We start from the raw sequence: 13,987 nt of genomic DNA, 5'->3' as shown, positions 1-13,987 counted from the left end.
CTAGAATACAAAAATGATGCAGAAGGAATGCAGAAAAGGTGGGAATGGTGCAGCTTAAATAGATGAAGGGAAACAGCACTTAGAAAGACGCAACATAACGCAGAAACACTGTAACAACTGTAAAGAGCAGCTCTTCAGCTTCGGGCATTAGATAGCAGTGGTTTGGATGGGAAAGGAAACCACTTATTTCACTGTGGTTGCGATACTGATCTGCTACAGTCTTCGTGCTTGTGCGAGGAGAGTGGCTAACTACAAAATCAACTATCACACAGCAACGATAAGTCAAAAAAATCCCAGTGTACTCAAAGCTTATCAATACTGAGTAAAGTCCCCAGGTTCAGGAAAACACGACCAGAACAAAGAACCGTTAACGCAGGCCGCTCTGTCAAAGCGTCTCTCCCCTCTCGGCTCCCGACGGGTTATTTTCCGGTTACTACGCGTAACTGGTTCTCAGCTCTGGGACGGCGGCTGCTTTTCTTCCCTGGCTCGATCACAACGCAGACGGCAGTCTCCCCCGCCCCAACCGATCCCACACCGATCCCACCACCGGCGGTCCGGATGCCGAGCGCCCCGGACCCGGCGGCTGAGGAGCCCCCGTTCCGCGGCCCCGGCCCCGCCAAGGCGACCTGTCACCCCGCGCACTCCTCCGCGCCGCCTGCTCCCGCCGCCGCCACCTCGGTAAACCACGGCACCCACCAAAAGGCCGGACGCGCTCCTCGGCTCCCGGCGGCGCGTTTCGGGTCCCGCCCTCAGGTACCGGGGCCGGACCGGGCCCAGCGACCCCGCTTCCCACGGGACCGACCTCCCCATCCCGCCCCGCCGAGGCCGGGCCACGGCCGGTGTCGCGGCGGGCCCCGGGCGCCACCCCGCCGCCAGGGCCGCCGCCTCAGCAGGGCGGGAACGGGCGCGGGGGGGGGCAGCAGCAACGGCCGCCGGTCCCCAGGCCGCAGCCAGAGGGGGCGACCGGCCCGCCGCCGCCAACCCGCCACCGCCCTCCGGTCTAACGGCGGGGCGCGGCCGGCGGGGTCGATCCCGGCCGGCTGAGAGGTGGCGGAAGAGAAGGGAAGGGAAGGAGGGGGGGCCCCGAGCGGCACCGGGGAGAAACCGTCACCTCACCTGCGCGCGGCGCCGCCGGCGCCCCTGCGTCCCATTGAGGAGGAGGAGGAGGAGGAGGAGGAGGAGGAGGAGGAGGAGGAGGAGGAGGAGGTGGAGGTGGAGGTGGAGAAGGACGAGGAGGAGGAGGCGCCGCCGCCCGGCGCCGCCGCGCGGGATGCCTCGCCCCGCCCCCCTCGCCTCGGCGGCCCGCCCCCCTCCCTCCCTCCCGCCACTTCCGGGGGCGCCACATAAGTCTCGGGGCGCAAGGGCCGCCGTGGCGGTCAGCCAGCCGGGAAGAGGCGAGGTCAGTGTGCGGCCGCTCCCCCCGCCCTCCCCCGGACAGGTGGTGCCGATACCTCTGCTGGAGCAGGTGCGCGCCGGGGGCCCGGCGGCTCTCCGCGGCGCCCGACGTGCCGGCGACCTCGCCGCGGAGCCGAGAGGAGGAGGAGGGGGTGGCGACCGGCGGCGGAGAAACGGGGAAGGAAAAAGATCGCGCTTGTGCCGCGTTGCGCATGCGTGAGGCGAGGGACTCCCGCTGCCGGCTGGTGGGCCGCTCCCGGGCGGCGCGTTGCATGCTGGGGGCCGTAGTCTCGGCGGCGCTCGGGAGGAGGGCTTGGGCGCGGCCTTGGGGCTGCGCCGGGCAGGCGGGCGGGGCCCCTTGCCGTGAGGAGATGCCTCTGGGAGGCAGGGCTGCCGTGGGCCGCCAGCCTTCAGTTGACCGCACCCACCCTCTCGGCTCCGCTAGCCGCCGCCGCGGCCCTCTGCGCGCCGTCGGGGGGCCGCGCCTGCTCGCGTCTCCTGTTCCCCTGTTGTCACCTCCTGCAGCGCGGCTTCCGTCCTGACCGGGGCCTGCGTGCGCTCTGGCGGTGCAGGCGGTCTGCGGGGTGGTGCGTCAGGCTTCAGGGTGGAGAAGCCTGAGGAGTGAGGGGGGTGTGAGGTGGGAGGCCTCCGTGGCGTGGGCGGCTCGGGCTTGCAGAAGCCAGGGAGGGATGTAGGCGAACGTGTCCCGTCTTTATTCACGGGTTGCTGGGAGCGGTTTGGTTAGAAAAGGTTGGTTCAGGGCTCCGTGGGGAATTCCTGGTCCTGGTAGGAATTGCGGGTAGAGGCGGGGGAAGCACTCGAATGCTGGACTAAAAAATAACTATCTTTGCAGTTAGGATTGTGCTTATGGGTTGGGGGGGACGGGCATTAAAAAGTAAAACAGTGAAGTGTTAGCAGGTATGATTGTGTTGGCTGTGACACTAACACAAAGAGAGTGCTGGTTATGTGGAAGTTTCATTCTCTTTGTCAAAAAGACTCTAATTAAAGCAGTGTATTCTCTTCCAGCTTCAAAGGTATTAAGACTTGATTACTGATGTAAATGTCTTTGATATTTACAGACTACCAGATACACTGAGAGTATTGCTAGAGATAGCATATGAACTATCTGAAGTAATATGGTTTATTCTAAATAACAAAACCAGAAGGTTTTATAATTTGTTATTTTCAGTTAATTTTTTTCAAGATTAGGCCGAACAAAGTAAATTAAGTATGGGGGAAAGATGAGTTTAGGGAACTAAATATCCAGGGAGGAAGCTCATTTAATGTTGTCCTCTTAGGCAGCAATCCAGCAGACTATCGGCGCACTTATGCTGGATCAGGATCCTACTAAATACATTAAATATGGATACCACATAATGCATTCTTTCTTCATTGGCTTATGTACACTCTTCCAAAGTTTTATATTAGAGTTTGCCATTGTAGGAATGAAGATAGAATTTCTATTTATCTGAAGTGTAAGCTGTGGTCCCGCTCAGATGTATCTTACTGCTGTGCAACTTCATTTTGTTAGAATCAGTAATCATGTACTACATGGAGAACATTCACTGTTTCAAGCAAAAGTTTCACAAGCAAAAAGTACCGGAAGAATAAAGATTGTTCCGGAGCATCTTTTCTTGCCATGTGTGAAAGTCTGTGTCAAGCCAAAATGGTCCATCATCCCAATGGTTAAGTGATAAATCATACCTGGCTGGTTTTGACTTCCAGCCATGCTTGGGTAACTGCAGGACTAACCTTCAGGAGACCCATGAATGACACTTGAAGGCATACCTCTGGCAGATAGGTTATTTTAGTTGTTCCTCACCAGTACTCTTTTTGCTGTCAGAAATGCTAGTTAATCGACTCCTTTAAAACAACAGAAACACAAATTTTATCATTTTATTCCGTTCTGCTGTTAGTTATCCAGTGCACCAACTCCGTGGGTTGCGTTGACTCGTGCTATCAGATATAATTTTACAAGGAACTGCTGTGCCAGCCAAAATCACTGGCAACACTGCCGTGTTTTGCCTCCACTCCTTCCCTGTTCTGAAACACCCTCTTTCCTCAGACAGAACTGTAGTGGTGAAAAGTTTATCTGTACTACTTCTTTCAGGTATGAGAATTTTACTTTTGCCACACAACATTAGTGTTCTAGACTTGGCTGATTTTGAAAGCCAGCTCTAGGTTGTGCAAAATGAAGTATTCAGTGGGACAAAGGTCTTGTCACTGTTTGAATGTGAAGTTCCTGGTATGCATGTGACACTGATAACACAGCAATGTTTAGCCCAGCTGTATGAGTATGTTATTCTATAAATAACACACACCATTGTATTTTCTGAGAAGAATGGAGTAAATAAGTGGGCATAATCACTCTTTAGAGCTCTTTACCTCCTTCTCACCCTCGGTATAGTAAACAGATGAGAATCTAAAAATTGAAAAATAAATATCCTGAGTTACACATTTGGCTTTCAAATAGTATCAACGTATAATGAGATAACATGGATTCCAGAAAGACTGGATGCTTTCATTAATTAGAGCAGGATCGAACTGTGGTTCCATCTACATCTTCATTGCTGCTGGAGCAGATTTGAGGGGGAAAAAAAAAATCACTGAAATCCCATAGAGCCTGCATGAATATTTCTGCCTGTGAATATTGCTGCTTGTTATTAATTGCTAATAGTATTGATGCTACTCTTGCTAGACCCTAATTTTTTCCTGTACCAGTGATGCATTTTAGTTTATTAATGTGATCACGGAGGTCAGCCAATAATGTCAGGGATTGAATTGTTGTCTTACATGCAGAGTCTGGTTTGGGACTTCAAAATCTAATTGTCAGATGACTTAGAAACTGACAGAAAATTGTTTTGTTTATTATCTAGGGAGTTGTGTTTTCCTATTTGTGTATCTGGTTTTTTTCCAACTGGTGTGGCTCTTTGGACACACCCAATCTCCAGCACACCTGCGTTTGAGAGCTATCCAAATGTTTACGAATAAGAACAGCAATTTCTTTCTCTCTGGTCGCACTTCCCCCACCCTGCCCAATGAATATAGTGAAAGTCCCCATTGTCTGGAAGTTTAAAACATAGGTTGACAAAACCAGCTTTGCACAGAACAAATGTGGTGCGTCTAGCAGTATTCCTTGTTGCCTAAGTTGAGACCAGTGCAGTGGATTGTGTAGCATCCTCTGAGATGCTACATTGTACCGCTGAACTACAAAGAAACCAGTAAAAACTGAAGATGTGCACCTCTGACAGTTGCCATATATAACAAATACTGTGCGTTTTGTTCAGGTTAGTGATGGTCCGTAGTGGAAAAAATGGTGGGCTCCACCTGAAGCAGATTGCATACTACAAGCGAACAGGGGAGTATCATCCCACAACATTATCAAGTGAAAGAAGTGGAATCAGGAGAGCAGCTAAAAAATTTGTTTTCAAAGGTAAAAACATTCTCTCAAACTACTCTGGAAATAAATTTTTAGGTGAAGATTTGCTGATAGGAAAAAAAGAAAGTGGGGTCTTGCTTTGCAACATACTGTGGTTTTAATATGCATTCTCTATGAAACACTCTGCTTAACTCTTGTTAATATATAAGAGGATGTTTACAGAAGCAGAAACTCAGTCTGCTTTAGTCCTTTCCAGGAGGGATTTATGTAGCTATCTAAAAGCCAAACCTTGTTCTAGAAACCAGGGAAATACATAGACCATTACAATCCATAATTCAGAGAAAGAACTGCAGAAGGGGAAATCCCCATCTGCAGCTGTAGACAAGGAGTGCTCAGTCAGGTCTGGAGTAAGCTCTGTGCTGCGTGGCTGGGCAGAAGTGCAAGGATGGCTTTGCCCTTTGTCACCTTGGAGCCTCCTGGCCCTTCCCGGCTTTATTGCATCCCTGCAAGGAGGTATATGAGCCTTTGTAGTCTGCTGTGCTCTCTGTATCCCACGAAGCCTATGTAAAGAGAAGGCAGGGAGGAGTTAAAGCTGCGAATCGCAGCGTCAGGTTGCTGGCAGGCAGACAATAAGTGTCATAACATGTCCGACCTACCCTTCCCACAACCTACATTAGCTTGTGTTTCAGTCAGACTTCCTGTGGGAACATTGTTTCCATTCTGACTTGCCTCCTGTACAGATTAATAAATGCAGGTGAATAATTGTCTCTTTAGAGGAAATAAAGTATTTGTAAACAAAAAGCTATATTTAAACAGAAGTGAATTGAAGTCAATTTAAGAAATTCTGTACCGAATCATGCCAGGTAGCTTAGTAAACTAAACAAAAGGCAAAGCACTTCAATGTAATTTGCTGGTACTTTTCTTCTTCCAGAAAATAAATTGTTCTATGTTGGAAAAGACAGAAAACAGATGCGCCTGGTAATTGTTTCAGATGAAGAAAAGAAAAAGGTGCTTGAGAAATGCCACGAAAATGCTGCTGGCACTCATCATGGCATATCAAGGACACTGACTTTAGTGGAATCTAATTACTACTGGACCTCTGTAACAAATGATGTCAAGCAGTGGGTATGGTCTCATAGCTACAGGATTTTTTTTAATGTAGTCTTGTTACAAATGTTTTGACTTTGATACAGCAAGCACCCATACTGCTTCATGATGGGGAAACGTAAACTTAGAATCAAATCAAGCTTCAAATAGTCTTCTTGGCAAAGCATGGTGTTTCCTTTTTTTGTTTTTTCTTTTACTACTGACCATGTGGCTGGCCTGTTGCCATATGTTACCCGGTGGTGGGGAGCCTTTAAGTATGCAGGGCACATCTGGTCTTTGAGAGGGATTTCTCTTGCAAGGTCTCTTAATATGCCTTTGTTAGGATGCAGTGTACCATCCCAAGGAGATGAGGCCAGAGTGGCTGCTGGCAGATAAGAATATGAAAATGGTGCCTCTGCTCTACAATTAGGCATGTTCAGGAAACAGTTAAACAAATCACTGCTTGGGAAAGTTCCTGCTCCTCCTTCACCCAGAGATACATGGACATGATCCCTAGGCAGAATGTGATCCTTGAGGAAACTGTATGTAAATATCCTTCATGGCCGAATTACTGTTGCTATCAGCTTGCTGCATCACCTGAATACTCTGGGTTCATGCACAGCTGTAACATGAACTGCAAATGAGTCTTTGCTTTCAGTTCAGACTTGGACAAAGGGGCTCTGTGCTGTAGGTAAAGCTGATCCATGTTTTGCTTGGAAGATTGTGTATGCTGCCAGTATCTTTCAGCCACCACACACACAGTAGAACCAAAAAGGGAATGGTTGGGACTTTCTTTGGATCCCAGCTGCTTCATACATTCTTTAGTATTTAAAGATGGTAAGGGATATTAAAATTTATACTGTGGACTCTAAAGAGCACGGTGCTTTCAGAATGAGGAGAGTTGAGTTGTGAATTCCGGTACGTGTCCTTCTCCCGGCATTCGCTGTTTGGTTTTGTTTTGGTTTTATGCTAGGGCTGAAAATCTAAGGGTAAATAATTTTGCATTGCCTAGTCTGACCTAACTTACAGAGGGACAATGGAGATTTATGATCTTGCTGATGGTCTTAAACCTTCACCATCACTTTTTACTGATGGCGTCTTCCTTGATTTTTGCGCTAGGTGTATGCTTGCCAGCATTGCCAAGTGGCAAAGAATACAACCACCACAGCACCCAAAACACACCCGATCAGAGCAGAGGATCCATGGACAGCAGTCGCTATAGACCTACTGGGACCTTTTAATGTTACCAACAGAAGCCACAAGTATGTCATAATTATGACAGATTTGTTTACAAGATGGGCTGTTATCTTGCCGCTGCAGGACACTTCAGCTGCTGAAATTGCTAAGGCAATCATAAATGTGTTTTTCTTATATGGGCCACCTCAAAAAATGCCTATTGATCAAGGAAATGAGCTTGTTTATCAGGTAAGTTTTTACACGGCTGGTTTCTTTTTTTTTTCCCCCTATATTAAACCATTCTTGAGAAAGACTGTAAAATTTTTTTTGCTAATTGAAAAAAAAAAAGACAAACCAATTATTTGCAATTGTAACTTTATGCAACATTTCCCAGGGTTTTATTCTTTGGATAAAGAACATAGGAAAATGATTTCCTGCTGGTCACAGTGCAGATTTTGTCACTTTGATGAACTAGCACAGGCTTTCACACTCCAACATGCTGTATTTCATTCATCCATATTGTCCAGTATAGCAGAGCGAAGGGTATTTTTGGCATTGGCCTATAGTGATTATGAAGAACTTTTCACACTGACCTTCTCAGTAACGATGAAGTCATGAGACTATGATATGGAGCAAATAATAAATTCAATTAGTGGCAGAAATGTGTTCAGAAACCATCGATTACTGGCTTCTAAGCCATACTGATTCCTTTAGTTCTCACTCTCAACACTGTATTGTTTGGTGGGAATATGTGTGTAAGACACTAGCTCAGTCACCATCATGTCAACAAAAGGGATAAAAAACTGAATTTGTTTATTTGAACTGTGGTACAGAAGAGGGAAACCTTCAGTAATTGTGTTCTTTTTCTTTTGAAGATAAATGAAGAACTGTTTGCACTGTTTGGAATGAAACAAATTGTATTGTCTTATCCTCAGACAGATGATGTAAATGAAAGAACATGCAAGACAATCAAAGCTTTCCTTAACAGATACTGCACTGACCATCCAAATGATTGGGATGAACACTTGTCTGCTATTGCCTATGCGTTCAATTTGACAAATTTGGTATGTGAAGGTTCTTCCTGTATTAACTGAAGTCCCCCAAAATACCTGCACAGCTGTGCTAAATGTTCTTGCTTTTTACTCCCCATTTAAATAGGAGCCAGATCAAAACACCCCATTTTTCCAAATGTTTAATCGCAACCCACATGTTGTTGAGACAATGAATATACGTGTGGAAGGAGAATACAATATGTTTGCCAAAATATTTGAAGCAACTAAAAAAGCCAGTCAAGCTCTGGAAGAAGAGAAAACATCCGATTGCCAGGTAAATGTTATATATTCAAATTTTACTAGTAAGAAGACTGAAGATAAAGATGGAAAGGCTTGAAGTGTAAGGTATAACTAACCTTTTAAATCAGTGTGGTTTTTTTGGTGCTTTGTTTGTTTTTTCACCCCTTTCACCTGTGAGCCCTAGATTCCAGTGTACCAATTCTCATATGTATTTGGAGGGAGTAACCTTAAAAGAGATTCAAATCTGTCTTAGGGGGCTGCTTATCTACAGAAGCTGAAAACCATTGCCTATGGGCTACTGACTTATGAAGATAAAATCGATCTCTTCAGAACTCTCCAGACTCATGTATTATGGATTACACACATCCAAAACCAATTAATGTTATGCTTCTGCGTTATTAACCAATGTTATGAAAATACATGATTGCTTTTGGAAAAACAAAATGTAATCCATATGTATCTTTCTACAGGTGGAGAAAAACACTTCAGATGAACAAAAAATCAGAAACAAAGTCCCTGTCAAAAGGAAGCCAAAGCAATTAAATACCCTTCGACTTAAAGTTGGTCATGAAGTCCTCAGGCAAAGGAAAAACTGGTGGAAAGATGGTCGTTTCCAGTCGGAATGGGTTGGTCCTTGTATTATAGATTATATCACAGATAATGGCTGTGCAATATTAAGAGATGCCACAGGATCCAGGTTGAAAAGACCGATTAAGATGTCTCACCTCAAACCATACATAAGAGGGTCCAGTGAAAAAGGTATGTACGTGTGTGTGTATTTTTTGTATATGTATAACTGGTGGGAGGAGATGTTTGTTTTTTGACCTTTCTGTTATGTCTTGGTGTTAGGTTATGTTATCAGAGTGAACAAGTATCATTTACTCACCAGCATGAATTGAACTAACACTGCGTAATAATGTAATAAGTGCAGTTTTCAGTAAGGAGAAGAACAGTGAGTGTGAGTGGCTTCAAACCCACACAGAGCATGGAACAGAGCTAATGAATCACGTTTAAAGTCTGTTTAAAAACAGCTTCCATTAAAGTTGCTTGTAATCTGTGGTTTGGCCTTGTTCGTGCTGGCTGGTGAAAATGTGCTACAAGTAGGCTGAACTGTATTCAAAGAGTGTTTTCTGACCGTGTTTCTGGTTTGATGTAGAGAGGATTCACATTTATTTTGCTTGTGCAATGGAAACCGAATTTTTCTTTTTTGTGCTTAGTCTCATTAGTGCGGATGGTACATGTTCAGACTTCTTTAACAACAAAAGACTGTCCTCTAAAGCCTTGAAATAAACTGACTCAGAGAACTGATTTTTGGAGATATTTTTTTAAAATTCTGCTACTGAAGAAGTAAATATGTGTCTCTTACCAGAGCAAATAAAATTGTAATATTTTATATTAGTTAGTTATTTTGTAGTCCTTTAATAGGACTGCTAGAAATTCGCAATGACTTGGGTAATCAACCAACACTCTTGCTCTTACATGTTCAGTGTGTCGTTTTACAGTTCTGTCATGTTAATCAGTGGCAGCTGTTTCTTTTCTGTTGATGCCGTCTTTGAGTCACTGCAGGCACTTTAAGGAAAATGAATACTCAGCATTTAGAAGACCATGTCTGTTGGCATGTGTGGTTAAGCTTTGGTTCTTGAAAATGCATAAACTGCGTTGAGATAGTAATTTCTTCCATCGCCTCTTAAAACTGAGGGATTTGCAAAGCTGAAACTAATTCTGGAATTTCCTGTGAGAAGCTGATGTTTATGCCAGTTGACTCTTACAGCTTTCATAACCAGTGTACCAATTTCGTGTCACATCTCCAGGACACCGCTTTTACTGATGGACAATTCCTCTGTGGCTTCCAGCTCCTCATTAAATGGCTGATCCATAAGGCAGAAGTCACATGCATGTCAAGCATGCAGATAATCTCCAGATATTACAATGACTTTGGTAAATTGTGTCACAGTACAAGTTAAATGTAGCTGTCTTCATAGGATCAGAGCCTAGTATCTTTACCACAAAATACTGCAGAAGCAGTAGGTAAACACAGAGTTTCTTCCCTTTCCCAGGAACTGACTAAAGATTGGTTGTGTGACAGAAACAGAAAATTAAATGGATGATGAATACTTACAAATGGTAGAAATATAGACCGTTATTCATACATATTTACATTGTGTAGAGAGGTAAAACAGGTTATGCCAAAATAATTGCCAGCCTTTATCAAAGAGCCCAACAACAATCAAGAAAGAGTATTATTTCAGTTGGATAAGAGCAGTGAAACTGGGCAGTGAATTACATAGTGAATGACATCTTATTTAATCCATAAAGAAACGTGTGTATCTTTGTAACAAAGGACTTAACTTTATTAGCAGGGGTGGGCTCTTTTTATCTGCAGCTTATTTACTGTTACTACTGCTGTGGTGTCTGTCTGGTGGCTGTCCTACCAGACTGGTGGCATAACGTTGGATGGGAACAAAGCATTTGTAGTGTTCTCTGTGAAATAAATGTGGAAAAAGTACATCTTAGGTGAGGATATTTGTGGCCTGAGCTACCAACTTGGTAAGTGTTAAGTGTTTTGCTTACCTTGCTCCAAAAATCTGTGGTGTATGTTGTGTATCACACTTTAGATGTGTGAGAATGGGAGTTTTTAAAGAGGAAAGGCAAAGTCTGAAGATGGAGTGCTCATTTTTCATGTGATGAAAAAATCTTTCACAGGTAAGAATGGGCAAACAGAAGCAAAATATTTCTTCATAACCTTTTGTAACACTCTTCGTCTAAAGGTAAAACCTGAGTCAGTGCATTGATATAGTCCTTGGTACAGGCATCACAGATTTGCAGTCTGGGTGCACGTGGGTTGTTTGCTGCCTAGGTGTCTTTACAGCCAGGCAGAGGTTCTGGGACACATTATGCAAACATGCATTTATGTGTCTGAAGCAACATTTTGTTTTTCTTGTTTGAGTGTAGTTCGGTTTAAATATTAAACTCAAGATAATGCCTCTAGGTCCAATGCTCAAATGATTCAGGAATGCAAATAGGCAGATTTGGGACACATCTGTTGAGCAACATGGCCAGAAAAGTGCTGTTTCACCTCCACAGCATGCTCACACAAAGGTTCCTCTTTGGACCTGCATCTGACAGAGGATTTGTAGCCCCCCTGTATAGAGATACTTACCCGTTGAACAGCTCTTATGATTTAACAGAATACTTAACTTCACACTAAGGTCCTCATGTGAGCATGAAGATAGGCCCTAACCTCATCTTTCAAAACAGAAGTATTATTGTTATGTTGACAGTTACGCTTCTAATTTGTCTGGTCAGACTGTTTTGATTTTATTTGAACTCATTCGGAAAAGTCAAACACTGTAACCATATATTGGAGGGAAGAAAATCTCAGTAGTACTATACAGTAGCACTCACCATTGTCATCTTTAAATTCTATAAAACTATTATATTTCTATTTTTATTTTTTAAGAAAGCCTGTGATGTTGCATTAAGGTTTCCCTTGAGAGCTTGGAGTAGCCACATTTCTCTGTGTATGTGCACAAAATGGAAGAATCTGTGTGTCCATTCATTGAAGGTATTAGTTCAGTAAGTGACTATGACAGATGTCAAGCTAGTCATTGACCTAAGAAAGACTCTTAATGTGGAGCATTATAAGCATTATTTTGTGGATGTAGTGAGATGCAGCCAAACATTTTGTACTCAGGGAATTTAGGAAATTCACATTATCAGACTACTGTGAAACATTCTTGTCGTCTTATGGAAATCGTTTTGAAAAGTAAGTTAGCACCTCACTAACATTTTAAGTATGGCTTTCAGTAAACTAGAAGGATCTGATTTAATGGCTACTTTTCTTTTACAGACAACCATTACTTTTTACAAGGTGCTGTAGTTGTTGACCATGACTATATTGGCTTATCTGAAAAATCCTATAATCCAAGCCAACAAGACTCTGTTGCTGAAGAGGAAATAAATGCCTGCACAAGAGATGCCATGTCTGCTGTGCAAATGCCACCTGCAGCCTGCAAAGACCAAGAATCAACAGATGGCAAACATGAGTCTGAGCTGACAGAGGATCGTTGCATTGGATCAAACACTGCGAAGCCCAAGCGATGGCCTTCACCTTGTTGGACACTGCAGACCAAGATAGAGGATACTTAAGCATAGTCATGTGTCGCATTTCATTGCCAAGCAGTTTGGAACTTCTGTGGCAGACTGAAAAAAATTTAATAACTCCAAATTCCTTCACCAAATCCACTTTACTACTGTAAGAATATGAGTACTGCAGATGTCCACTGGTTAATTTGTATGGCATTAAGAAGCAATTGTTTTGTTACCAAAACCATAGGCACATCCTAGTAAAAGCACATGTTCTACTACTGTATGACTTTAAGAACATTGTAGGTGTCCAGTGGTTAATTTATGTGGATGTTGAGAAGCACTTGCTCAGTGACCAAAAGTATAGGCACAACCTAATAAAAGCACATGTTCTCACATCATGCACTTGAATTTCAGATTTTGTTGGTGGAAGGGCAGTGTGGCCATACCTTACTGTTATCCCTTCAGAACACAATGCATCATTTGACTGTAATGACTCATTCCTGATGTGCAGAGATGCTGTGGTATGAATATAATCTAAGCAACTTGATGTAAATTTTGCCTCCACTGTAGAGAAGCTCATGTCCTCCTTTTCCTGTTATAAAACAGTGTCCTGTTATTTCTGAGAAGCTCCAAACTCTGACTTTTACAGCTTTTCATTTCTAGTTTAACCCAGAGCTCTGAGATCTCACAAAACAGTAAAGCTGCCAAAATCAGGGACATGTAACGTTCTGCACATGAAGATGAGGCCTTCAGCTACTCCCCACTTACCAAAACTCTGTGAGGGTGAGCAATTTTTATTTCTCAGGCATGCTGAATCTTAAGAGCATTCAGCGCTCATTTGTGCTTTCTTCAGAAACGTCTGGTTTCCTCTGTGGTTACATCTTCCCAGAGCCAGTACAAGTTTGGAGTTTTCCACTGACAGTGGTCTAGGAGAGGTGAAGCACTGGCGTTACTTTGTGAATTCGTTGAGTATGTTGTTACAGGTCTAGGCTTCCTGCTGAGAAGACTGTATTTCAAAGTCAGCGGAACAGGAATTACTTCATGGGGAAAACTGATGAGTGCAAGTCAGTTTTTTCTATAGAGGACTGACATGAAGAGGAAGAAAACTAGCGGAAAACTGAATTTAGAAATTCAGCAGCTTCTATCTGATACTGTGGAAGGCTTGCTTATCTCGCTCTCTGAACTTGCCTCTGCTGCTGAATGTCATGTTACTTATAACATGGGTGGAGGAGAATACTGTTTATTAAGAGTTTTCAATTAATCTTAGGTAACAAGATGTGGTCCTTGAGGCATACAGGAATTTGTACCTAATGTACAGTATGTCTTTGCCACAGGCCACAGCTGTGTATGAAAAGAGCTGAGCACTATGACAGCATCATATCTTAAAATGCAAATGAGAAAATACTTACAGTATTTTGTGTCTTCTGAAAATCCAGTCCTACATATGCACTTTTTCTCCACTGAGACTGTTCTAGAAAGAGTACTGGGAGGCAGTTGTGTTGCTGGCATAACAGACGACTGCTGTACGCCAGCTCCACGGAGCACTCGGAGATGAACAAGCTTGGTGTTG

At 43.9% G+C, this 13,987-nt stretch overlaps 2 protein-coding genes across 6 annotated transcripts in view; one reads left to right on the top strand and one right to left on the bottom strand.

Annotated features, from left to right (window-relative positions):
* The window catches only part of PPIP5K2 (diphosphoinositol pentakisphosphate kinase 2), a 53,384-nt gene extending 52,122 nt beyond the window's left edge, over positions 1 to 1,262 (bottom strand). Inside the window, exon 1 of the mRNA XM_075447076.1 lies at positions 1,117 to 1,262. The gene's annotated coding sequence lies outside the window, so the exon portion shown is untranslated. The remainder of the gene's footprint in view (positions 1 to 1,116) is intronic.
* GIN1 (gypsy retrotransposon integrase 1) lies at positions 360 to 12,815 on the top strand. 5 transcript variants are annotated; one of them, XM_075447072.1, is made up of 8 exons: positions 360 to 753; positions 4,683 to 4,828; positions 5,706 to 5,899; positions 6,980 to 7,285; positions 7,912 to 8,100; positions 8,195 to 8,362; positions 8,799 to 9,087; positions 12,179 to 12,815. In XM_075447072.1, exons 2-8 carry the CDS (start codon positions 4,690 to 4,692, stop codon positions 12,475 to 12,477), a joined length of 1,584 nt encoding a protein of 527 aa, XP_075303187.1. In that variant the 5' UTR covers positions 360 to 753; positions 4,683 to 4,689; the 3' UTR covers positions 12,478 to 12,815. The 5 variants fall into 5 exon arrangements, with proteins under 5 accessions (XP_075303187.1, XP_075303189.1, XP_075303186.1 ...); XM_075447074.1 differs by lacking the exon at positions 360 to 753 and adding an exon at positions 1,345 to 1,399 and having other exon boundaries at positions 7,972 to 8,100; XM_075447071.1 differs by lacking the exon at positions 360 to 753 and adding an exon at positions 1,345 to 1,399.
* The last annotated feature ends 1,172 nt before the right edge of the window (positions 12,816 to 13,987 follow it).

The sequence above is a fragment of the Opisthocomus hoazin genome, chromosome Z, assembly GCF_030867145.1.
Source record: "Opisthocomus hoazin isolate bOpiHoa1 chromosome Z, bOpiHoa1.hap1, whole genome shotgun sequence".
NCBI classification, from domain to species: domain Eukaryota; kingdom Metazoa; phylum Chordata; class Aves; order Opisthocomiformes; family Opisthocomidae; genus Opisthocomus; species Opisthocomus hoazin.
Note: the sequence above shows the minus strand (reverse complement) of the source record. Positions and strands in the feature narration are given on the sequence as shown.

What these genes read in the sequence shown, in the direction of transcription:
- GIN1 (XM_075447072.1), top strand. Translation starts at nt 4,690, where the DNA reads ATGGTCCGTAGTGGAAAAAATGGTGGGCTCCACCTGAAGCAGATTGCA. An exon ending in TAAAAAATTTGTTTTCAAAG is followed by an intron (nt 4,829 to 5,705) that starts GTAAAAACATTC and finishes TTCTTCTTCCAG; the next exon opens with AAAATAAATTGTTCTATGTT. An exon ending in CGTTCAATTTGACAAATTTG is followed by an intron (nt 8,101 to 8,194) that starts GTATGTGAAGGT and finishes CCATTTAAATAG; the next exon opens with GAGCCAGATCAAAACACCCC.